At 45.0% G+C, this 24,944-nt stretch overlaps 1 protein-coding gene across 2 annotated transcripts; it reads left to right on the top strand.

Annotated features, from left to right (window-relative positions):
* Positions 1-1,798: 1,798 nt before the first annotated feature.
* EXOSC10 (exosome component 10) lies at positions 1,799-24,486 on the top strand. 2 transcript variants are annotated; one of them, XR_015555859.1, is made up of 26 exons: positions 1,799-1,955; positions 3,694-3,830; positions 4,964-5,087; positions 6,141-6,245; positions 6,559-6,724; positions 6,891-7,005; positions 8,292-8,367; positions 8,583-8,693; positions 8,898-9,041; positions 10,209-10,399; positions 11,392-11,548; positions 11,935-12,083; positions 12,263-12,313; positions 12,912-13,023; positions 14,339-14,389; positions 14,551-14,629; positions 14,724-14,833; positions 16,853-16,948; positions 17,306-17,380; positions 19,357-19,444; positions 20,671-20,744; positions 21,323-21,494; positions 22,297-22,355; positions 22,921-22,997; positions 23,666-23,748; positions 23,843-24,486. XR_015555859.1 is itself a non-coding variant. In XM_004425576.3 (25 exons), the coding sequence occupies exons 1-25, from the start codon at positions 1,845-1,847 to the stop codon at positions 23,694-23,696; spliced, it is 2,661 nt and encodes an 886-aa protein (XP_004425633.1). In that variant the 5' UTR covers positions 1,799-1,844; the 3' UTR covers positions 23,697-23,846. The 2 variants fall into 2 exon arrangements, 1 of the variants encoding a protein (XP_004425633.1); XM_004425576.3 differs by having other exon boundaries at positions 23,666-23,846.
* Positions 24,487-24,944: the final 458 nt, after the last annotated feature.

Consider the following 24,944-nt stretch of genomic DNA (forward strand, 5'->3'; position numbering starts at 1 on the left):
ACCTGAAATAATTATCAATGACTACAGTGATCTTACCATTCATGAAAGATAAAGGGCATAGGAATGAATGGACTCAGGGAAATTGTGGCAACCAGTGGTAAAGACATACCTCAGGACAGAAGAGTCATTGGGATTAAGATCTTTGGTGATGGGCGGGCCCAGTGGCTTAGTGGTTAAGTGCGCCAGCTCCGCTACTGGTGGCCCGGGTTCGGATCTCAGGCGCACACCGACACACTGCTTCTCCGCCCATGCTGAGGCCGCGTCCCACATACAGCAACTAGAAGGATGTGCAACTATGACATACAGCTATCTACTGGGGCTTCGGGGAAGAAAAAAAGGAGGAGGACTGGCAATAGATGTTAGCTCAGAGCTGGTCTTCTTCAGCAAAAAGAGGAGGATTAGAACGGATGTTAGCTCAGGGCTGATCTCCCTCCCCCCCCCAAAAAAAAAGATCTTTGGTGAATCCAATGGGTTTTAAGTTACATCTAAGCAAATCCTTTGTTGAGATGAATTACCAGGGGCAAGTGAGGAAATAATCAAGGCATTTGAAGACAGTCTAATTACCCTATCAATCCAGATTGTTTCACACAACTGCTTTGTGAAGGGAGGGATGTGGCAAAGAATGACTTTGGGGGTCCTTACATTCACAGGGTGCCATAGGCTGGGCCTTAAAACTCTGGGAGGCATGTAAAGTGGTTTGTAAGAGTCAAGGCTGTAGTGTCAGATTGCGTAGTTTCAAATCTCAGCCCCACATCATACTCCCTGTGTGACTTTGGCCAAGTTACTTAACCTCTTTATGCCTGTTTCCTCCTCTGAAAGTGTGCATAATGGTGTGATCTACCACATAAAGGTTGTTTTGAGGATGAGATAATAACCATGGAAAGCACTCAGCACAGCCTCACATGTGATATTACGTTGAACTATATGAAATAAGTGCTCAAAAGTATTAGTTGTTAAAAGGAACAAGGCTAGGCATTTGTTCTGCCAGGGCACCTGCGTACCTGAGGTACACAAATTGGGGGGGAAATGAAAAGTATCCTGCTAAAAGAATATTCCGAATAACGATGACAGGTAACATTTGTTGAACACTTACTAAGTCAAACGACTTGTATTAAGGATGTGCTACCCCGATCTTAGGAGAGAAGATACGCCCTGCTGAGCTTCCCAAAACCCATCCCCTGAGCTGCCTGATAATACAGTGCCTCCTTCATAACAAGGGCTCTTCCAGGCATTCATTTAACAAATGTTTGAGTTCCCACTATGCCTTACCAAGAGTGGCTCCAGCGGTGTAGATGGGGAGGAACGTCTGACTGCAGGAGTTCGAGAGCACTGGAGGTGACTAAGTACAGGGGGAGCAGGCAGACGTCTTTTCGAGTTCACCTGTAAGAGGCAGGAGAAATGCGCCGGTGGCTGGAAGGAGGCGCGGGGTCGTGTTGTTTTTGTTTTGTCTTTTTACTTGGGAGAGATACCGTCACATGTGTAGGCTGTTAGGAATGAACCAGTATCCAGGGGAAAAATAGGTGATGCCAGAGAGAGGGGATAATTGCAGGAGGCACGATCAAGTTGGGAGGGGGAGGCACGGAACCAGAGCTTGGGAGGAGCTGACTTTAAATATGAGAATAACTGGGTCCTCCGGGTCCCACCCTAAATCACAGGTTGTTGGGACGATACAATCAGGTTAAACAAAGATGCAAAGCCCCCCCGGTGGGGCGCTCAAGCCTGAAACCTCAACGCACATTGCCCGCAGCTCGTCCCCCGCGACGACAGCCTTTGCACATGCGTGGTGCGCGCATGTCGCGTCGGCCCGAGGCACTCTCGCGAGAAGAGCCGTGCAGGCCGGGAAAATGGCGCTTCCCGGTCCCAGAGAGCCCAAAGCCCCGTCGACTACAAGCGCGGCCAAGTCCGACGGAGAGATGGTGCTGCCGGGCTTCCCGGACGCAGACAGCTTCGTGAAGGTGAGCTCGCGGGACCTCGGGGGCACCAGGAGCCGCCCGTGGCCGGCCGGAAGCAGGCCCGGGCCCTCTCGGCGGCCGCACTCCCGGCCGTGCGCGAGCCGCAGCAGAGCCCGGGCGGGGGGCGAGGGGCCGTTACCCGCGCCGGGCACAGTCTCTCCCTTCACCCCCGGGGATGGGGCCTCGCACGCGGACGCTGAGGGACGCTCTGCTTCCCAGGGCCCTCGTTCTCTCCTTGGAGCGCATGCAGCTCTGAGTGTGGAGCGCCGTCTCCGCGTCGTGGGAAGGGCCTCCTTGTCACCCTGATGTCCCCAGCCCCCCCGCCCAGGCCTGAGCCACCCACCCAACTCTCCGGAGGGACTCCGCAGCTTTAGGCTTCCCACAGCTGCCGACGTCCTCCCCTCGCGCCGCTGGGATGGCCCTTCTTCCCTCTCCGGAGGTCCAGTCCTACATAATGCCCAACCCTGGGTTTAATGTCCCCGTGAGAGCTGTCACCGAGTCAGCCTCCTCTAAGTGCGTTAGCACATTTATCAATGCCTTCTTGAATGAACACAGGGTTCATTTAAATTATTTGTGTATTGATGTTTAAATATGAACAAACATAAAACTAGGTTTAAACGCCTCATGCAAAGCTCTTACGAAGCCATGAAGCTAAAATAACTTGTAAGTTAGCACTACAAGTTCCAAAAACTCCGCTCACGTTATATCTAATAAGCAGATGCTATTGTTAATTCATTTATTTGGCTCTGAGTTGTTCCTGGTCCACTAGCCGTGGTCCTGATTAGGTGGCCTTTGTGCTCACAAGCCACCATATACTCACGTGACTCAAGTTCCCACCTCCTTTCTCTCATTTTTTTTTGGAAAATGTTTATTCCACAACTCACAATGATGTCATTTGGCCTTCACCTGACCAACCATCATTTATCTATGACAGTCACTTCAGGTTTTTTCTCATGACCACACAATTAAAATAGACAACTACTTGGGGCCGGCCCGGTGGTACAAGCGGTTAAGTGCACGCGCTCCGCTGCGGCGGCCCAGGGTTCGCCGGTTCGGATCCCGGTTGCGCACCAACACACCACTTGTCAAGCTACGCTGGGGCTGCGGCCCATATAAAGTGGAGGAAGATGGGCACAGATGTTAGCCCAGGGCCAGTCTTCCTCAGCAAAAAAAGAGGAGGATTGGCAGATGTTAGCACAGGGCTGATCTCCTCACACACACACAAAAAAATTATTCTGAAAAAAAAAAAGAAAACATAGACAACTACCTGGCACTAACTGGACCATAAACACAAGTCCAGTTGTGGGCAGTAGCCATTATAAATTGGTCATCCGAAAGACCTAGAATATTCTTATATTGTTTTTAGATGCTCTTCCCAAATGAAAACACAAAAATAATTTCCTGTAGAAAGCTCATGGACCTGAATTTGAGTAGTAGTAATAATAATGGCGCTTATGTGCCAGGCACTAGCCTAAGTGATGTATGTAATTGTTCTTTCTCTCCCCACTCTCCCAAGAATATAAGCTCCAAAACTTGGTTTCGTGTTCACCATTGTTTCCTTAGGACCTCGGGTAAAATCAGCACTAAATGAATATTTTTTGGATGTGTAAAGATAGGATATCTTCATCATCTAGCATAATGCATTATATGTAATGCACATATATAGATCTTGAAAAAAAGTTGCTGAATGAATGGGGACCCCTGTTTAAATAAACATGCTTGTTTTTGTGGTTTTTGACAGTTTGCTCTTGGGTCAGTGGTGGCAGTCACCAAGGCATCTGGGGGCCTACCACAGTTTGGCGATGAGTATGATTTTTACCGAAGTTTTCCTGGCTTCCAGGCATTTTGTGAAACACAGGGAGACAGGTTGCTTCAGTGGTAAGTACTACATATTGTTTTCTTGTGTTGAAAGAACTGAATATAAAGAAGTAGATAATTTTTCCTGAAATTTGTTTTTTCTTTCCATAATTTTCTATACTATAAAGAGCTCTGAAATGTAAAAATGAGACAATGGATTTTGATTAGGGAAGTGTTACTTGGTAAATTTTGAGTTTAACCTTTAAAAAATGTATTGACTTTTGGGCCGGCCCAGTGGCCAACAGTTAAGTGCATGCGCTCTGCTGCAGCAGCCCTTGGTTCACATCCCAGTCGCACACCAATGCACTGCTTGTCAAGCCATGCTGTGGTGGCGTCCCATATAAAGTAGAAGAAGATGGGCACAGATGTTAGTCCAGGGCCAGTCTTCCTCAGCAAAAAGAGGAGGATTGGCATCGGATGTTAGCTCAGGGCTGATCTTCCTCACACACACACACACAAAAATATATTGACTTTGGATGCCGGCTGCATGATGCAGTGGTTAAGTTCAGCGTCCTCTGCTTCGGGATCCGGGCACAGACCTACACCGCTCCTCAGCCATGCTGAGGCGGCACCCCCCACACAGAATAGAGGAAGATTGGCACAGATGTTAGCTCAGGGCTAGTCTTCCTCAAGCAAAAAAAAAAAGAAAATGTATTGACTTTTGCATCTATGGACAGTGAATCTTTGAATTAACATGGGACTTGAAAACCTAGATCCAAGATTCTCTCACACAACTTGCAGAGTCACAAGTATTAGCTTTCTAATAAGTGTATTAGGACAGGCAATACACAAACATTGATTTTGTTTTACTGTTGCATGACAGAATTAGAGAATCTGTTTTAGATTTCACATTAAAACAATGAATGCACAGTACATTACTTACATAGTATTTTATACTTTTTAGAATTTAAAGGAAGCTTTGAGGTAATTTCTTCCATCCCTTCAATGAACAGATGAGGAAACAGGCTTATTAAGATTTAGTGAATTGCCCGAGGCCACACGACTAGCAATGTTTTTTGCTATAACGGTCCAAGATTTATTAGTTTGATCAAAAAGTATTGGGAATAGTCTGAGCCAAGCCTTTCAAGCTTTCTCCCAGATTGTAAACAAATGAATAAAAGTATACAAGCTAACCTTGGTTTTCCTGTCCTTAGCATGAGCAGAGTAATGCAGTACCATGGGTGTCGAAGCAACATTAAGGATCGAAGTAAAGTGACAGAGTTGGAGGACAAGTTTGATTTACTAGTTGATACCAATGATGTTATTCTGGAAAGAGTGGTGAGTATTTCACCTTACTCTTAAGATAACTAATAAATGAAGGCTTTTGTATTCTTAAAAGATGAAAAGAAACTCAAGTGCCTTAGGAAATGAAAAGGAAGTTTAGCATGTCTTGGCCTTAACAACATTCCCTTTCTCTGATAGTTGGTTTCTTTTTCCCAAAAATAACACAGTTGTCTTCAAATATATCACTTCAGAATATCACTATCCAGTGGTAGCCTATTTTTCAAGTGCCTTATTACGAATCTACCTTGCAGATTTGCAAATCCTGTTTGTATTGCAAGAAAAGAGGCCTCTGGATACAGAGCCCAGTCAAAATTTAGTCTGTTTTTACTGTTATTCACAATCTGCTAAAGATCCTGACTCGCATGATTGGAAGAAGATATGGATTATTTAATCTAGCTTACTGTCCATTTATGCCTAATTCTACAGCAGAACATTATTTACAGAAATACACGGAGATTGTCCAAAACAAATATAACTTCAACCATGTGATAGCCCTGCAGGTATTTAAATCATGCTCTCCTGTCCCATGAAGTCGTCTTTTCCATAGGCTAGATGCCCACAGATCCTTCAGCGGCTTCTCTTAGTTTATGATTGCAGTCCAGCCATGCTACCCTTTGTCACCTGGGTGCACTTTTATCAGTGGTGCCCAAACTCGTACTGCACATCTGCTTCTACAGTACAAAGTAGATCAGGACATCCTTCATTCTCACTCTAAATACCATCTTTCTATGTTTAACATATGCAGTCTAGGGTCTTTTTACTTATTTTGGTGGGCCACATCACACAGTTAAATCATTTTTGAATTTTCAGCCCAATTCAAAACTGTAAAGAGAGTTGATCAAGGGTTGGGAGTGGCTGAGTACTGCCCTGTCTTTGAGTAAATAATGCTTTAATTACTTGGGATGACTCTCTAATCACCTCTCATACAATGATCCACTCTTATACATTCTCACACATAATTCTTTGAATATATTTCTTAAAAATTTAAGTACTTAACTCTCTTAACCCTGAAAGGAAGACACTAAACTGATCTTTCTTCACTCCTAGGGTATTTTACTGGACGAAGCATCAGGTGTGAATAAGAATCAACAGCCTGTCCTCCCCGCAGGGTTGCAGGTCCCCAAAACAGTAGTGTCCAGCTGGAACCGTAAGGTGAGGGCTTCTTTTCAGGTTAACTAGAGCTTCTAATGTCAGCTTTACAGTAGGGCTTTTGCCCATTCTGATTTGAATTTCTGTTAATTTATTGGACACAGAACTGGCCACTGCCTAACTTCTTCTCGTAAACAGACACAACCTAATTACACCCTCTTCTCCACTTTATACCCTGTAGTCTCACACACACATGTACCTTCTTAAATGAATGGCTCTTGGAATGCTCTTGTCTTCTTGGAAAGCATAATTGTAATTTACTTTTCTAATTTATGGAGTTGCTATGTTATAAAGTATTTGTATTTGTTGATCATAGGCAGGAGAATATAGCAAAAAAACAAAATCTGAAACTTTCCGGCTCCTTCATGCGAAGAACATCATCCGACCTCAGCTTAAATTCAAAGAGAAGATTGACAATTCCAACACGCCATTTCTTCCTAAAATCTTCATCAAGCCCAATGCTCAGAAACCCCTCCCTCAGGGTAAGTAGTGCAAACTCTGCCTAACGAAAACAAATAAAGGGGAAGAGGTCTGCCTCCCACCTTCCTTTCTTCAAAGGGAGCCAGTTAACCCCTCCATGACTGGACAAGATGTGAATGTGTTTCTCCCTTTTGTGATGGTGTTTTTTGTCACTGCCTGGGTCTCCAGCGCTCTCTAAAGAAAGGCGGGAGCGCCCACAGGATCGGCCCGAGGACTTGGATGTCCCACCTGCCCTGGCAGATTTCATCCATCAGCAGAGAACCCAGCGGGTGGAGCAGGACATGTAAGTGTTGGCCTGTCTGAACTTTTACTCTGAGTACTTAGCTTTATGCCGCATTTTCACTCTGTTTTGCTTTTATAGAATGTGTAAATGAAAACAATCTGAGGAGCAGGTGATTTTTCACTTTATCCTAACGTGGATCTTACTGCTAAAACCTGTTTGTGTTCACAGAGGGCCTTGCACAACATCATCTTAGGTAACCCTCACTGCAGTCCTGAGAGGTAGCGGTTCCTCACATCCCCATTGTGTAGATGTAAAAACAAAATTGGAGATGCCGACTCCCCACAGAACTGGAACTTTAAACCCAAGTTTTCTTAAAATTGTCCTTCCTCTATATCACTCTGCCTTTCTTGTGAGGTGGGGGCTCAAGCAGTAAGGTAAGCCTCACTAAAAAATTCAGTAAGGAAAAGGCATTTTTCATTGGCAGTATAAGCATCTTGTAAAAACTTTGCTTAAAACAGACAAAAGGGGGCCGGCCCTGTGGCTTGGTGGTTGAGTGCGCGCGCTGCGATGCTGGTGGCCCGGGTTCGGATCCCGGGTGCGCATCGAGGCGCCGCTTCTCCGTTCATCCTGAGGCCGAGTCCCACATACAGCAACTGGAGGGATGTGCAGCTGCGACACGCAACTGTCCGCTGGGGCTTTGGGGGGAAAAAAAATAAATAAAATCTTTAAAAAAAAAAAAAAAAAAACAGACAAAAGGACTTTGCCTTCAGTATAAAGAAAAAAGGTGATGAAAACTTGGTTAGTATTGGTCTTTTTCTCACATACAACCAGAGTCTGCCTGAGCATTCATTCCTTCAGCCCCAGCTCTGCACTGTGAGGCCACAAGCTAAGTGCTAGAGAAATAAAGATAATTAAAGGTGGCCCTGCCCTCAGGGAACTCACAGACTTAGGATTGTTTTGCGAGTATATGATAGAGGAACAGAAAAAATACATCGTTTGGTTTATGACCAACTGAGATATTTGCCCCATCCTCTCTCACTTCACAGATTTGTTATTCCAAATCACAACACATTTTTGTATCATCCACAACACCATCCAGTGTTTTGCACATAAGTGCTCAAATCTTTATAAATGAATAAATTTTTAATTATCAACTTTAAGGGTGAACAAGTATCACCTGATTTTTTCTGATGCATTTGAATGATCATTGAAATAATGATGCTTTTTATATAGAGAAAATATTTTCACAATGATTTTTTCTCATTTGTTTCTACAAATCGAATTAAAGCAGTTGTTTTTCCTTGAATCATGGAATTAATCAACAAGATTTTTCTTATTTTATTCAGGTTTGCACATCCTTATCAGTATGAGCTAGATCACTTCACTCCACCAGATTCAGTGCTTCAAAAGCCACAACCCCAGGTTAGTGCCCAGCCTTAGTTTATGGCTAGTGTCCGGTAGCCCAGGAAGAATCAAATAAATAGATTAGCTGATGTAATTTTGGCTTTCCTTAAATATCTTTAAAGTAGAACGTTACAACTTTGGATCATTTCTTGAACTCAAAATTCATTTTGTACTTTAGTGAGGGATGATTCTTAACATTCCTCTCTTTTTCTACCTGTACTTTTGTGATCCAGTTATACAGACCCGTGGGAGAAACACCCTGCCATTTTGTATCCTCCCTGGATGAACTAGTGGAACTCAACGAAAAGCTGTTGAATTGCCAAGAATTTGCTGTAGACTTGGAGGTAATTTGATGACCTTGAGTGAAATTTTTACATTTTCTGTGAGTTAACCTATTCGAGAAATATAAAATTAATACTAATTTAAATCTATTTTTGGTAAAAATTAATTAATCATATAACTTTTTATAACTGACTTTTCAAAACCGATAAAGGAAAGCCTCGTAAAATCATTTCTTTCCTATTCTCCCTTCTTTCTGTGTGTTTTAGCACCACTCTTACAGGAGCTTCCTAGGGCTGACCTGCCTAATGCAGATTTCCACCCGAACAGAAGACTTCATCATTGACACCCTGGAGCTTCGAAGTGACATGTACATTCTCAACGAGAGCCTCACAGACCCAGCTATTGTTAAGGTCAGTAGGCCTTTCCCAGTTCTGCATGTGAGTGTAATATTTAAGGGCTTTTCAGTTTACTATTTCTTTTTTTTTTTTTTGGTGAGGATGATCAGCCCAGAGCTAACATCCCTGCCCATCTTCCTCTACTTTATGTGGGACGCTGCCACAGCATGGCCTGACAAGTGGTGCGTTGGTGCGCGCCCGGGATCTGAATCCTGGGCTGCCAGCAGCAGAGCGGGAGCACTTAACGGCTACGCCACTGGGCCAGCCCCATCAGTTTATTATTTCTTTATTTCAACCTGGACCCAATAAAGTTGAGAGAAATAATTGTCATTTCCTGCTCTAGGGTACCGCATGCTAAACTGCTTTTGTTTTTAAACCCATTAAAACAGTTAAGACTTAGCTGTTACCACCCAGAAAAATGTTAAATCATTTTAATGACTACTGCAGCGAGTCCTTGCCATCAAGATTGTTTGGACTTAATGACTACCCTGGAAGCTTGTAGAGCTGCTTTCTTAGAATCATTGGCTGTTAGCAGTTTCAGACTTGAAGAGTATGCAATTAAGAAGGAGGATAGAAGGCTGTGGCCCAAATTAAAAGAAGCATTTAAAACTGAACCCATCTTAACCTTTATACTGGCTTCTAATTCTAGTGTTCTAATAACCTAGAGGCAGAATTTGATACTGAAACTCTTAATCTCAAATTCCTGTGCTTGGAGATAGAGAAAGGTTTATTCGAATTGGCCAAAACAAGAAGGTGGGATCATGGGTTCTCTCAAATCCGCCTTAACAAGAGAAGAAAGCAGGGGGTTTTATAGAGCTAGGGGGTGTGGCAGGAGGAGTTTTGAAGAAACAAAAGGGGTAATCTGTGTTTCTTTCACTCCCGATAAGCCCCTCGGAGGTCTGACTTCTGGGCACAGGCAGCTGGGGGCTGGTTATCTAGTGATCTTTGAAGGCATTCTCTTTCTTCTGTAAAACAAGCTCATAAATCCTTGTGACCCTTGAGTTACCCCTCGGGTTAAACGAGAAAACAGCAAGTTGCCAAGATTAACTTTTTTTCATAACAAGGTCAGAAGGTGATCTTATTGAATATTTACAGTAACCCTCAGATACCCGGCTTCAAGTTCATTTCAGAGCATTAGTGGCCTTATACCATTATCCTGCATGACTGTGGTTTTGTTTTCAGGTCTTCCATGGTGCTGATTCAGACATTGAATGGCTACAGAAAGACTTTGGGTTGTATGTAGTGAACATGTTTGATACACATCAGGCAGCACGCCTTCTTAACCTGGGCAGGCACTCACTCGATCATCTGCTGAAACTCTACTGCAGTGTGGAATCAAACAAGCAGTATCAGCTGGCTGATTGGAGAATACGGTCAGTCTGTTCTTGAGGAAATATGGATGGCAAAAGAAGCTGTGGGTGTTCATTAATCTCTCAACCACAGAGACTGGTGTTCAAGCTATAATGCCATTTGAATCTTGAGTTGAATGTTGCTGGGCTTTTCTTCAGCTGTTTTCAGGGCATAAGCACAACTGAAAGTTTTAGGATGATAATGTGGAGTTTCTTTGGGGCTGATTCTGTTACACTATATGCTTCATGGACATAGGCATTGAAAGAGGTGTGCCATGTCAGTATTTGTCCATGCCAATCACTTCTTTAAAACTCAGATCTCCCTAGTAGGGATGGTTGTATATGTGCATGAGATGATGTCCCATAGGTACGAGAGAATTCTGAGGTACATAGTTGATTTAGCCTTATAATAAATGTTCAGTATAAGATTGTAAGAGTCCTACCACACTTTCTGGAATTCTTGCTCAGCTTGATCATTTTCAGATGGCTAGCTTCCTCTGAGGTTGCAGCTGTTGTAGGAAGAAGCCACTAAGCTTTTCTCCAATTCTGTGTGCCAGAATTTCTAAAGAGAATCTAGTAAAGCCTGAATATGATGAAAACTGACAAAATCGAAAAACCACTACCTGTTATTTAACCCTTGCCATGTGCCAAGCACTGGGCTGAGAGCTTTTGGGATGTTGTCCTCTTAATCCTCAAAATAGCCTATGGAATGCTTTATTTCCATTTTACAGGTCGGAAAGTAAGCTCAAGGACAGATATCTGGAGCTAAGATTCAAAGTCAGAATGACAGGGCCCTTCTTTTTAAGCACATCGTTACCGTGCCACCTTCTCCACGCAGATGTGAAAACTGGCTTGTCTTAGTATGATGCAGGAAATGCTGATATAACTATAGTATTGTCTGGGAAAGAATCTTTGATATCAGAAGGAGCCAAGAAAGTCTTAGCACCCAGAGTAGACAAATCAAATTGCTGCCCCTGGGGAAATCAGTGAAACAGTTTCCTCTGTTCTGATTCTAGACCTCTGCCTGAGGAAATGCTCAACTACGCCCGCGATGACACCCATTACCTGCTTTACATTTATGATAAAATGAGGCTGGACCTGTGGGAGCGAGGCAACGAGCAGCCTGCGCAGTTGCAGGTGGTGTGGCAGCGGAGCAGGGATATCTGCCTCAAGGTAAAACCTCACCAGGGCCACACAGGCCCAGACACTCTTTTCGTTTCCGATTAGGTCCTAGTTGTTTGCTTTACTCTTTGCATTTATGAAAAGAGCCAAATGTGGTTTGTTTTTTTTTTACATTCTTTTTTTTTTATTGTGAAATTTTTGTTGTACATTATTGTTTATCAGTCACCATATAAGTGCATCTCTCCACCCCTTGTGCCCACCCCTCACCCCCCTAGCCCCTGGTAACCACCAAACCAGTTCTGTCTGTCCGTGTGTTGGTTTATCTTCTACATATGAGTGAAATCGTGCACTGTTTGTCTTTAAGAGCCAAATGTTTTGAAGAGCCCAGGGCACAATTTTGATTCCCATTGATCTTGAATATTCTCTAATATTTTCAGAAATTCATCAAACCTATCTTCACGGATGAGTCCTACCTTGAACTGTATAGGAAGCAGAAGAAGCATCTCAATACACAGCAGTTGACAGCCTTTCAGCTGCTGTTTGCCTGGAGGGATAAAACAGCTCGTAGGGAAGATGAAAGTTATGGGTAAGAGATTAGAGAGTCTTTTAATAGTTGCTTCTAGACTGAGCAGGTCTGGTAACAAGGAAATAATGGACTTTTTTGCTTTGTGCCGTGAATGTTGGTTACGTTTTCCCCTGGGTTATATCATTTAATGGAACTTGCTGGCTGAATTTAATATGATCCCATTGTGTGTTTTGTTCCAGATATGTACTGCCAAACCACATGATGCTAAAGATAGCTGAAGAACTGCCTAAGTGAGTCTGAGAAGTGATTAATAGTTCTAACTTTCTCAGTAGAGAAATTTTATCTTTCAAAATCAAGCTTCTCTGATTGTCATTACCTCAAGGCTGTCTGCTCAGAGAAGATTAGTGCTCTAAGGAAGTTAGCAAGGCCAAGGAATTCAGAATTTCTGCCCTCAGGCTGCCATTTAGGAACTAAAACTTCTGAACTGGAACTGTTTCAGTGGTTACGCCTGACACTGAGTCCAGTGTATGTCTCTGAGCCTGCGGCATCCACTTTCTAGGGAGAAACATGTCTCAGATTCTCTCCTCTATGCTTTCTTCCAAACTAAGGCATCTCATGACTTTAAATGTTTTATAATGTTAATTGAAGTGTAAGCAAAGAATCAAAATTCATAATCTTCTGTTCAACGCATTGCAGAATTGCAAATCAGCAAAGCTGTGTTACTTCTTTCCAGCTTTCCCCTTTCACGGGAGGCAGGCTGTAAGAGGAGTCTACTCAAAGCTTGGTGCACGTAGCATTCTGGCTTTACTTGATGATTGTTCTTGTCTGGAAGCTTGTGAGGGCTGTGTTCCTCAGTGATAAATTGAGTATGTTCTTACTTGTCTTCAGGGAGCCTCAGGGCATCATAGCTTGCTGTAATCCTGTACCACCTCTTGTACGGCAGCAGATCAATGAAATGCATCTTTTAATCCAGCAGGCTCGAGAGATGCCCCTGCTCAAGGTAAGAAGCTTTTCTGCTGACAGTTCCCAACTCAGCAGGCCTGTTCTATCTGCTAGCATCTCACTCCTTGTAATCTCCTACATACATGAGCTGGTCACCATTCTAAAAACCCCAAGGAAATAGTAGGAGTTAGGAAATCCAGTGGGCATGTCTTCTTTATGACAGTAAAAAGCTAAAGCTCATCCTTCTTTTTTTATTACCTTATCTTTGATAATCCAACAGCAAGAGATATCTAGTGACTGGGCCAATTAGCGGTTGTTCAGAGGCAGTTAACCTGGTAGAATAAAAAGGAGTGGAGATCTCAGCAGAGGAGCTCATTTTGGTACCTGTTAGTGGTCCGGATGTGAAGTGATAGTGTCCTGATGAGTGTGGTGGTCAGAGAAATGGAAAGAAAGGACAGGTACAAGAAGCATCATCAGAAGAAAAGATTGATGGGACTTAATAACAGATGATGAGAATGGCTGCCATTTCTTTTTGAGCACTGTGCTAAGTACTTTAGAGGTGTCCTCTGAATGGCAGATGGATTTGGGCATAATGGAAGTAGAGTCAAAGACAACTCACTCCAAATATAAAGCCTAGGTGATTGGTAAAATATGAGAACTTTGGATAGAAATGGGGAATTCAGAAAGCTAATTTTGTGAAGGAAATGCTAAAGCTTAGACAAATTTACGTGAAAGTAGACTATCCAGCTGAAAATACAGATGCATGTATCTATGTGAATGTGTGTGTGATGCAGTGGGATGAGGGTACACCAGTACACGTGTATGTGTGTGCTCTTTTGTAGATAATGCAGCATGTTCAAAGAGACGCATGTTTTGATTCGTGTTTTATTGGGACAATTTTTACTGTGTTGTCTCAGTAGTAATATCGATATGTGGTAAATCATGTTTGTAATTTTTTGAAAGATTATTGATCCAGGAAGGCTTAAAATCAGCCCCCTTGTGGTGAAAAAGAGGAGAATCTGAGGATAAATACATTTACAGTCTTTATGTTAAAACTTCTTTCTTATCTCTACAGTTTGAGTAAAGAGAGAAACCCTAGTTACTAGAGAAGACTCTTTTTCAGGCTCTTTGGAATCCTTCTATATTGTGCCTAGTCATGATAAAGGGTTTCATTCTTTCATTCAACAAATAATTATTGAGCACAAAGTAATTATAGTGCCAGGCACTGGAAGGGCTGAAGGGATGAAAGAAAATCTCTGGGCTCTTGAGAAACACAGTCTAGTGAAGGGACACAGTCTGTGCTGAGGGAAAAAATGTGTGTGTCATCAAGTTCAGGCAACTTTCCTCAAATTCCCTTTGTTTGTACTCTTTAGTCTGAAGTTGCAGCTGGAGTGAAGAAGAGTGGACCACTGCCCAATCCTGAGGTAGAGTGATGTATTTGTTGTCTCTTCTTTGGGGAACATATCAGTCAAAGCCAGTGCAAAATAACTTCCCTGACGGAGGCCAGTGCCCGACCCTGCAGGCGAAAAGCTACTGCGCGCTTGCAAGTTTTTCATGCTGGCCTGTTGGTTTCTTTTTGCTGCAGAGATTGGAAAATGTTCTCTTTGGACCTCATGACTGCTCCCACGCCCCGTCAGATGGCTATACTATCATCCCAACCAACGGTAATGTAGAGGCTTTGGAGCATCCTGGAGAGGCTGGGAAACTGCCTCATATACAACAAGTAGGCTTTGATTGTACTGACTTCCGTACCTCTAGGGCCTGTGCCAGTGCAGAAACAGGCAAGCCTCTTCCCTGACCAAAAAGAAGAGGAGGCCCTGCTGGATACCAAATGCCTGCTTGCTACTGCTGTCATCACATTGTTTAATGTGAGTAATACGGAAACATCGGCAAGGTGATGCAGAACCACAGGCATTTACTGGGTATATCAAACAGGCTCTCTGCCTGCAGTGTTGCATCCACCTTTGCGACTAATGCCAGAAGTAGAACCCAGCAGCAGTGGGGATGGGCATGGAGACAGATCAGTGAGCTGGTGTTTGCTACCCTGGACGAGGTGGTCTGTGAGAGGTGGGTGGAGGATTCTCTTGTGAGCTCCTTGTGAAGAAATCCTCAAGGAGGGGTTGACATCTTGATACTCACTAATGCGTAGCAGGGAGGACGGCATGGACTACAGTGATACATGAGCAGGATATTTCCCCTATAGCCACCGTTAAGGGATAGTTCTTTCTGATTCCTGGAAGGGATGGAGTGAGCTTTCCCTGATGAGCCGTAGAGTGTGTGCTGCATATACCTTCCCAACTAATGCCAGCACCATCGTCTATACATGGTTTGAAAAAGAGAAAACTTTGATAAAGCATTTCTTTGCACTATGGCTCATTAGAGAAAGTGAAGAACAGGATGTGCAGGCACCAGTAAGCAGGTAGAAACTTGTTTCCCTTCCCAGAAAGAGGCTGAATCATGGTGGGTAGTGACTCTGTCCAGTTTGGAGACTCAGTGTGGTCAACCTGAGTTGTGTTCCTAGAATATGCAGTGAGTTGTGACAGAGACTCCTGGTCTGTCCTACCCAGCGAGCTTTTTGTTTCTGCCGGTGATTTGAACCACAGGTTCTTTGCAAAAGGAAGACCAGGGTGTATTCGTTGGTAGGATGGATGGATACTGAAATGACCAGGGATAAAAGGAAAATGCACAGATAAAACTCTGAATACTGCAAACAACAGATGTGGTAGAAAGGAAAAATCCTAATTTCTAGAAAGAAATAACAGAGAGAGAGATGCAGAGATACTATCTATTTGGATAAAGATGAGTATCAAGCTTAGCATATGTTTGGGCCAGCCCGGAGGCGTAGTGGTTAAGTTTGTGCACTCCGCTTCGGAGGCCTGGGGTTTGCAGGTTTGGATCCCAGGTGCAGAGCTACACACCGCTCATCAAGCCATGCTCTGGTGGTGACCCACATACGAAATAGAGGAAGATGGGCACAGATATTAGCTCAGGGCCAATCTTCCTCAGCAGAAAAAGAGGAGGGTTGGCAATGGATATTAGCTCATGGCCAGTCTTCCTCACCAAAAAAAAAACTTAGCATATGTTCAAATGATAAAAAGCTGGGTGGTTCCGGAGGTTACAGGATTACAGTTCACAACCATTCCATCAGGCTAGAACGCTGGGTCAAAGCCAGGAAGGTGAAATGCTGCCTGTGAAATGTACTGCCTGGGAGTTAACTTTCTTTTTCACTTAATTACATAAATTTAGATTGGGTCTTGCTTCAGTAATTCATGAGAAAAGACATCCAGGAGCTTTAGTTGATGGTCAAGGTGATTAGGCAGCTACAAATGTGAGCGTGAACTCTCGGCTGCGTGGACGTGCAAGTGCCGTGCTTAGTCTCCAGGAGGCGGCAGTCACCCTGTGCGCGGTGTGGCAGGGAGCGTAACTACAGAGCAGGCAAGAGGACAGCACATGTTTGATGAACCCAGTTGGAAGCAACGTTCTGTTGCATAATTTCACTGATTACCCACAAAGGTTTATGGTGTTAAATTTCAGGTAAGTGTCAGGTTATGACATCAAGTTCTAGAGCCAGCCAGACCTGGGTTTAAATCCTTGCTCTGCCCCTGCTAGCTATAAGGCTCTGGAAGACTTTCTTAACCTCTCCAAGCCTTAGTTTCCTCATCTGTAAGATGGTGAGAATAATACCACATACCTCATAGGTTGTAAGGACACAGTGAGAATTCATTGATTCAATAAATATGTATTAAACACCCTACTGTGTGCTATTACAGGCTGAGTTCCTTATACATAGGAGAGGCTTCAAAAAATTAGCTGTATTGTTCTCTTGCTTGCATCTTAATGTCACAAAATTATGGTTGTAAGTGATCATAGTGTGTCTGTCCCTGCAGGAACCTAATGCAGAAGAAAATGGAAAGGGTCCGTTAACAGTCGCACAGAAAAAAGCCCAGAACATAATGGAGTCCTTCGAAAATCCATTTAGGATGGTAGGTAATAGTTGTGTATGTTTAGGGCTGACAGGATATGCCGAGATTTCTGCAGTTGTGTATGCCTTTTGCCTGGAAAAGCAGCCGAAATTCTCCAGAGAGAGGAAGCTTCTGAATACAGCGTGCGTCAGTTGTCCCTAGTGTCCGGGTGGGGACTTGGTGTCGGGGTCTTTCTTCTAAGATGAAACCAACAAGAATACCTCACTTGAGTGCCAGTGAACTATGGCCAGGTTCACACTTTGAATTGAGGTTTCCTAAGATAAAAGCAACAAGAAAACCCCCATCTGAGGGCCAGTGAACTCTAGGTCCAGATTCCGTTTCTTACAGCATTTAACGTGACTGTTTCCATTTCTCCAGTTTCTGCCTTCACTAGAACACCGCGCTCACATTTCTCAGGCAGCAAAGCTTGATCCATCATCGAAAATCTATGAAGTAAGTGTATTTGTCACCGTTTCTAAGAGTGACTTTCTGAGAAAAGGGGACATCTTAGTTATCTGAACCAGGTTTCTGCTTTAAACAAGCCCATTGGGGCCAGCCCAATGGCGTAGCGGTTAAGTGCGCGTGCTCAGCTGCTAGCGGCCCGGGTTCAGATCCCGGGCGCGCACTGACGCACTGCTTGTCAGGCCGTGCTGTGGCGGCGTCCCATATAAAGTGGAGGAAGATGGGCACACATGTTAGCCCAGGGCCAGTCTTCCTCAGGAAAAAAGGAGGAGGATTGGCATGGATGTTAGGTCAGGGCTATCTTCCTCACAAAAAAATAAATAAATAAATAAACAAGCCCATCTGTGAACCCCCTGAAAGTAAATGCAAAAAACGCTTTATATATAAGCACCGTTTCTAGAGAGAAGGGTCAGAACTTTAACCCAGTTCTCAAAAGCATTTGGGAACATTTTAAGAAAAGTCTTTGTTCTCGTTTTTTTTCCCCCCCCAAAGCCCCAGTAGATAGTTGTATGTCATAGCTGCACATCCTTCTAGTTGCTGTATGTGGGGACGCGGCCTCAGCACGGCTGGAGAAGTGGTGTGTCAGTGCGCGCCCAGGATCCGAACCCGGGCCGCCAGTAGCGGAGGACGCACACCTAACCGCTAAGCCACGGGGCCGGCCCAGTTCTCATTTTTTTAAATTGAGGTTTAATTTACATGCAATAAAGTGCACAGATATTAAATGTATAGCTTGTTGCATTTTCATATATGAATATTACTTTAAGACTCTTAAAGGTCATAGCTTAAGGTTTTGTTTTTACTTTTTGTTTTTTGCTGAGGAAGATTCACCCTGAGCTAACATCCATGCCAATCTTCCTCTATATTGTATGTGGATCGCCACCACAGCATGGCTGAGAGTGGTGTAAATACGAACCCACGAACCCAGGCGGCTGAAGCAGAGCGTGCCGAACTTAACACTAGGCCATGGGGCTGGCCCCTGACAGCTTCAGTTTGTTTGGTTTGGTTTGGTTTGGGTTTTTTGTTTGGTTGGTTTTTTTTGGTGAAGAAGATTGACCCTGAGCTAACGTCTGTGCCAGTCTTCCTCTATTTTGTATGTGGGTCGCCGCCACAGCATGGCTTGATGAGTGGTGCCTAGGTCTGCGCCTGGGATCTGAACCTGTGAAGCCCGGGCCACCGAAGCGGAGTGCATGAACTTAACCACTATGCCACCAGGCTGGCCCGACAGCTTAAGTTTTAAGCGCTCTGTCTTATATTGTTTGGTCTGGTTTTTTTTGTTTTTGTATTTTTGCTGAGGAAGATTCGCCCTGAGCTAAGATCTGTGCCAGTCTTCCTCTATTTTGTACATGGGCCACCGCCACAACATGACCACTGACGAGTGGTGTAGGTCGCACCCAGGAACAGAACCCAGGCTGCCAAAGCGGAGCGCGCCAAAGTTAACCACTAGGCCACAGGGCCAGCACCTGTTTGGTTTGTTTTTTTTTTTTTTTTTTTTTTGTGAGGAAGATCAGCCCTGAGCTAACATCCATGCTAATCCTCCTCTTTTTGCTGCGGAAGACCGGCTCTGAGCTAACATCTATTGCCAATCCTCATGCTTTTTTTTCCCCAAAGCCCCAGTGGATAGTTGTATGTCATAGTTGCACATCCTTCTAGTTGCTGCATGCGGGACGTGGCCTCAGCATGGCCGGAGAAGCGGTGCATCCGTGCGCGCCCGGGATCCGAACCCAGGCTGCCCTAGCGGAGCGCGCGCACTTAACTGCTATGCCACGGGGCCGGCCCATGTCCTTCTTAAGTATTTTATAAATAAAGCCAGCATGAGATTTGATTTTCCGTATCATCCGATTTGGAATTTATGATTTGGAATGTGTGTGGTTATTAAGTTAGCGTGCCTGCATCACCTCGTTAAAAAAAATAAAGCATTCCTAGGTGGCTGAGTTTTGGAGTTTTTTGTTTTGTTTGTTTCATTGTAGATCAGCAACCGTTGGAAGCTGGCAAGCCAGATAGAGATACAAAAAGAATCTAAAGAAACTGCCAAGAAGAAGGCAGCTGAGCAAACAGGTAGCATTCACTTCTTTGTAGACTCAGCCGATGTATTTGTTAAAGAACAGCCCTTGTACGTGATTCAATCTCTCAGCCATTCAACAAAGTGCCTGGTACAGAGTGAACAAGACAGACGCAGCCCCTGCCCCATGGAACTCAGCTCTGCTGAGGGCTGGGGACAGTAAACCAGTGCACGTGTGATCCGTCAGATGACAGTGGGCACTTGCGCAGAGAGGGGAGCAGGAAGTGCTTAGGGAGTGGGCATGAGGGAGCGTGATGGCTATTTCTAGACAGTGGTTAGAGAAGACAGTGGCATGAACGCAACATTGAACAGAGACCTGCGGCGATCTAGGTGAAGAGTGTTCTGGACAGGTGGTACAGCAAGTCCAAGGCCCGGGGTGGTAGCTTGCTGGGCATGCTCAAAGAGTGGCAATGAGGCTGGTGTGGCTGAAGCAGAGTGGATGAGGAAGAGAGGTGGAGGTGAGGAAGGAGTGCAAGCCGGGGCCTGTTGTAAGGACTTGGACTTGTGCTCCAAGAGAGGTGGGAAGCCCTGGAGGGTTCTGCGCAGAGGAGTGACAGGAACTGACTTCCCTTTTAGAAAGCTCCCTCTGGCTGCTGGGTTGAGAGTAGAGCCTGGAGGGCAAGGTCAGGGAGCCCAGTTAGGAGCCGTGACAGAATCCAGGTGAGAGGTGCTGCTGGCATGGACAGTACGGTAGCTGAGCAGGTGGAGAGAAGTTGTCCAAACCTGGATGTGTCCTGTAGCGAAGCTGACAGCATGTGATGACTTAGATGCAGTATGTGAGAAAGGAAGGAGCTGCGGATGCACGAAGGTTTTGTCCTGAGCAACTAGAAAGATGGGGTTGCCATCAACAGTGAGATTGCAGAGGGAGCTGGGTTGAGGCGGAAGAGGTTTGGGTTCTGGTCCTTGACGTGTTATGGTTGAGATCCCTATTAAACATCCACAGAGAGATGTCAAGTAGGCCATTGGATGTAGGGGTTTGAGTTCTTGGGAGGAGAGCAGGTGTGGGGTGTGAGACTGAAAGTGTAGGTGGAGAGGAGACGAACATCCTGAGCCCTGAGGCGGCCCTCCTTCAGAGACTGGGGAGGGGGGGGTGGAACCAGCAAAGGAGGCTGAGGGGCAGGGGGCGCACTCAGCTGTGGTAACCAAAGCGGACAGGTCGGTCAGATGAGGATGGGGCTTGGCTGCTGGAGTCAGCAAGGCCATAGACAGTTCTCTCTCACAGCTGCCCTGGACCAGGCTAAGGAAGAATACAAAGCAACAGCCGAACAGGCCGTGTCTGTCCGACAGCAGGCTGCAGTACGTGCTGACTTTTCTTTTTCTTTTGAAAAACAAGGTACTCCGGTTGTGGTCAGGATTTTCCTCAAATATCAGGAGGGCTTACCCTGTGCTTCAAATTCATTGCTTTTGTCTTTCCAGTTCATTTCAGCTTGTCAATTAGTGCTTGCCTCATCTCCCCTCAAAAAAGTTTATATTGTAATTCCTCTTAGATGATTTCGTCTGCTGTGCTTATGGTAAATATACTGCCGACTATAGTAGTAGACAGGGTATTGAAGCTTACATATTGATGCCTGCTGTGTGTCCCATTCTTCCCTAGTAAGTGTTTCATTCTTCACACCCCCAGAATACTCTGGAATGCTTAACCCTTGCCTTTCTTAAATGGCCTGATGTCATTCTTCAGCTAGGAGCTTGTTCCACCTGGCTCTGGCCCTGCTCAGACTCTCAGGCAGGACTCCTTTCCCCGTCACTGAATCGAGCTTTCATGGCACAGTAGGCAGCTGAGTCCCCAGGGGTGTGCTGACGCTGGAGGCATGCAGGATTATCTCCTCTCTGGTACACGTCCATGCTTTGTCCCTGTGGGTTTGTTCAACCTACAGCTAGAAAATGCTGCCAAGAAGAGAGAACGAACGACAAGTGACCCAAGGACCACAGAACAGAAACAAGAGAAGAAACGACTCAAAATTGCCAAGAAGCCAAAAGACTCAGATCCACCAGAAAAAGATTTTACCCCTTATGACTACAGCAAGTCGGATTTCAAGGCTTTTGCTGGTGAGGCCAGAACTGGTGTCCTGGAAGAAATGTGTGGCCATGTTAGATGGGAGGAAGCTGTAGAGTCAAGGCAGGCACTACCAGGCGCTGATTAAGCCCTGCCCAAGACAGGGCACCAGCCAGGGATTGCTGGAGCCATCCAGAGACCCAGGCCCCAGCACCACCACCCTCCTGCCGCGGGACCTAAGGTGCATGCGCACTATGGTGGTTTAGCAAGATGGCGTCCGTTCTAATAGTGGCAGCATCCCCCCTCACGATAGCTTGTGCCCAGAAACACATTTTCTCCTTAATAGACACACACACGTAAAGATTTTTTTGTTGAAAAAACCCGACGCCCATGAGATGAAGCTCTCTGGTTCCTTAGCCAGTGAGAGTCCGTCTACTTTGAAGCGGCTGCAGGTGGCATTCCTGACTGTATAGCAGCCTCCTTAGCAGCATGTCCCTTTGAGGAGAGAAGGCAGGGCAGGACAGTCACCTCAGAGCCCAAGTTATCAACAGTGGCATCATCCGGCACAGGGACCAGAATGGATTTCCTTGATGTAAAGTGGCCAGTGCTTTAGCCACCTGCCCTGACCTCCTGAGAATAGATCTGTGAGAAATGAGTCTGGTCTTTGGGCTGCCTTTAGCTACTGGGGACACGATATGTGAATTTACATCAGCAGTTAGTCCCTCAGCATAAGGGGGTAGCACACTGACAGCCCACGTTCCCTGAATGTTGTGCGCGCACCCAGTAGGAAGCCTGTTGTGTGTATTAAGTCATTTCAATTTCACAATCACTGGCATCTCTTCTTTCACCTTTCAGGAAACAGCAAATCCAGACCTTCCCAGTTTGATCCAAATAAGCAGACCCAGTCTGGCAAGGTAAGAAGTACACTGGAGAATTCTAGCGTGCTCTGCGTGCTATTTTTTGACCTCTTCCATTGCTGGGAAGACGGGTCCCTCTGGGAATCGTCTTCCTTTGCATGTCTTTTCCCTCACCTCATTTCTTCCCGAGTACAGACAATATCCACCAAGTATTCCAGCAATAAAAAATTTTTTTAAAAGGCTGTCAAGGCTAGCGTGTGGTTGTAAGGGTGTTTTTCTGTGTTTGCTGCCGTGGGGACCACAGCTGCAGGCCAAAGACACTCCCTCAGTGCCGGCACAGGCCTGCATTTGCCCCACGTGGGTGTGGGTGCCAGTCAGAGCTGAACACGGCTGAAGGTTTGGCATGTGGAGGGTAAGGCCTGTGTGGAGCCCTCCTGCTCCCTTAGTAGCTCAGCCTAACAGCTTTGCCCTCAGAAATACCCAGATATGTCCAGTTGCAAGAAAACCCAGTGACACCACTGGTGCTGGAGTCTTGGGCAGGCCATCCGAGCTCAGGTGTGTTTTCCTGTGTGTCTTGTGGTCATGGTTGTCACTCGGCTTAAATGTCTTCTTATCTTTTCAGAAATGCATTGCAGCCAAAAAAGTTAAACAGTCAATGGGAAACAAAAGCATGTCCTTCCCAATCGGAAAGTCAGACAGGTACGTGGTAGACGGCCACGTGGCCCTGGAAACCCAGCCAGCAGCTCAGAGGTCTCAACTGGAAAGACTCACACACCAAATCCCTCTCTTCGTTATTCGGAACACTGAGACAGGAGGAGGGGAGTGATTGCTGGATGCCACATATCACGCAGTCACTGCATCCCAAGACTCAAATTCCAGTCATTCTTTGCTCTTTCCCCCTGTTACCATAGTGTCCCTGGGGTCACCTCAGAGGAAATAGGTTTGAAGTTTTCTTAGATCAGCTTGTCCCTCAGGAATGAGAAACAAAATCAGTAAGCAAATGTAGATTGTCGTCGTCATTTAAGAATATTCTGGTGAAAAGCATGAAACCCTAATCCTTAGAGCTGACCCTGAGGTCAGAGGACTCGCCCCTAGGGTGTGGCATGATGAAGAAGGGACCTGCCTTTAGATCTTTGTCAGCTCAGCCACTCCTTGTAGAGCCTCGAGCCCTGCCCCAGCCCACACTCTTGCCTGCTGGAGGGGGGCGCAGGGTGCATTGCTGCCTAGCTCAGTTCTCCAGGACCCCCAACAAACCATTCTCCCTCAGTTGCGCATTATTAAGCTTTGCAACATTTTATACACCGGCTGAGAGTGAACATCCAGCCAGACTGGAAGAAGTAACTCTTGTTTTCATTCTGTCTCTGCAGAGGTTTCAGGCACAACTGGCCAAAGAGATAGTGCTAGAAGAGACCCGTGGCATCCCCCAGTGGACTGGAAACACCAAGTGATGGTGCTGGTTTTGTACAGACTCATTTTTAAACCATTAAAAATAATTCTTACTGGAAGAAAGCTGGTTCCTGATGTTTCTTTTGCTGCCACCACAGCTCTGGCAGGAGAGGACAGATCTCATCCTATTCAGATCCCCATCTTCAGCTGTCTGTGGGTAAGACAGAAGGATACTGTGATTTCTGGAGAAATCCCCCAAGGAGAAATGCTGGAGAATCCCCTGTGATTCAGAAAAGGGCAGCATCCGCAAGGCACAGAGCACAATGCTCATCGACTCCATTTTAAGAGGTTCTGTGGACCATTTTACGTCCTTCATCTGCCTTCAAATAACGTGAATGCAGCCAAATGGTAAAAGATACCGCGGGAAGAGTTGCTGGTAGGGGGCTTTAGAGCCAGCCGTGGCTTCTAGAGGGCTGGTCTCTTCTCTGTTCCTTTCTCTCCTTGTTTGTCTTGTTTAACTTTGTTTTTTCGCAGTTAAAAAGGTAATAACATGTTCACTGTAGGAAATGAGGAAAATAAAGAAAAATGCAAAGAGAAAAATTAAATCCTATGTAATCCTATCACATGGAGATAACCTTTAAGTTTTTTTTTATAAAGGCAAAAACTATGTGTATATATATTTAGTTTACAAGCTTGGATTTATGTTTCAATAATTTTTCACCTTTGAAGTTTCTATTAGGAGACTTTTCTTATTCTAAAATTCATTTTAGCTAATCCCCATTATTAAACATTTAGTTTTCCACTTTTGTACTGTTCTTAATAATGCAGCAGTGACCTTTTTATATAAATTTGTGGCCCAATGTCTGAGTATTTCTTCAGAATTCCATTTGATTTTACTCCTGAGATGGGCTATTAAATCAAGAAAGCACAGAATAATACCATTATTTTTGTTTTCACAAATACTTAAACAAGGAACCTATTTTCTTGGAAGTTTTTCCCACAAATTATGAAAAGAGCTGACTGTGGGGCTACAAGGCCAAATCCCACATGGCTCTGCCACCACAGAGCAACCACTGGAGCAGAACAGCAGGGAACAGCCTGTCCCAAAATGGGCGAGGGTTTGTACTAGTTAGGACTAGAATGGTTGAAGCTGACAGAAAAGCCAAACTATCAGTGGCTTAGCAAAACAGATGTTTTTTCTCTCTCTCTTCTGTAAATATAGTCAGTCCAGAGCCAGCATGGTGACTCTGGTCCTCAGAC

Source organism: Ceratotherium simum, chromosome 22, assembly GCF_057802395.1.
Source record: "Ceratotherium simum simum isolate JZ-2026a chromosome 22, ASM5780239v1, whole genome shotgun sequence".
Taxonomy (NCBI): domain Eukaryota; kingdom Metazoa; phylum Chordata; class Mammalia; order Perissodactyla; family Rhinocerotidae; genus Ceratotherium; species Ceratotherium simum.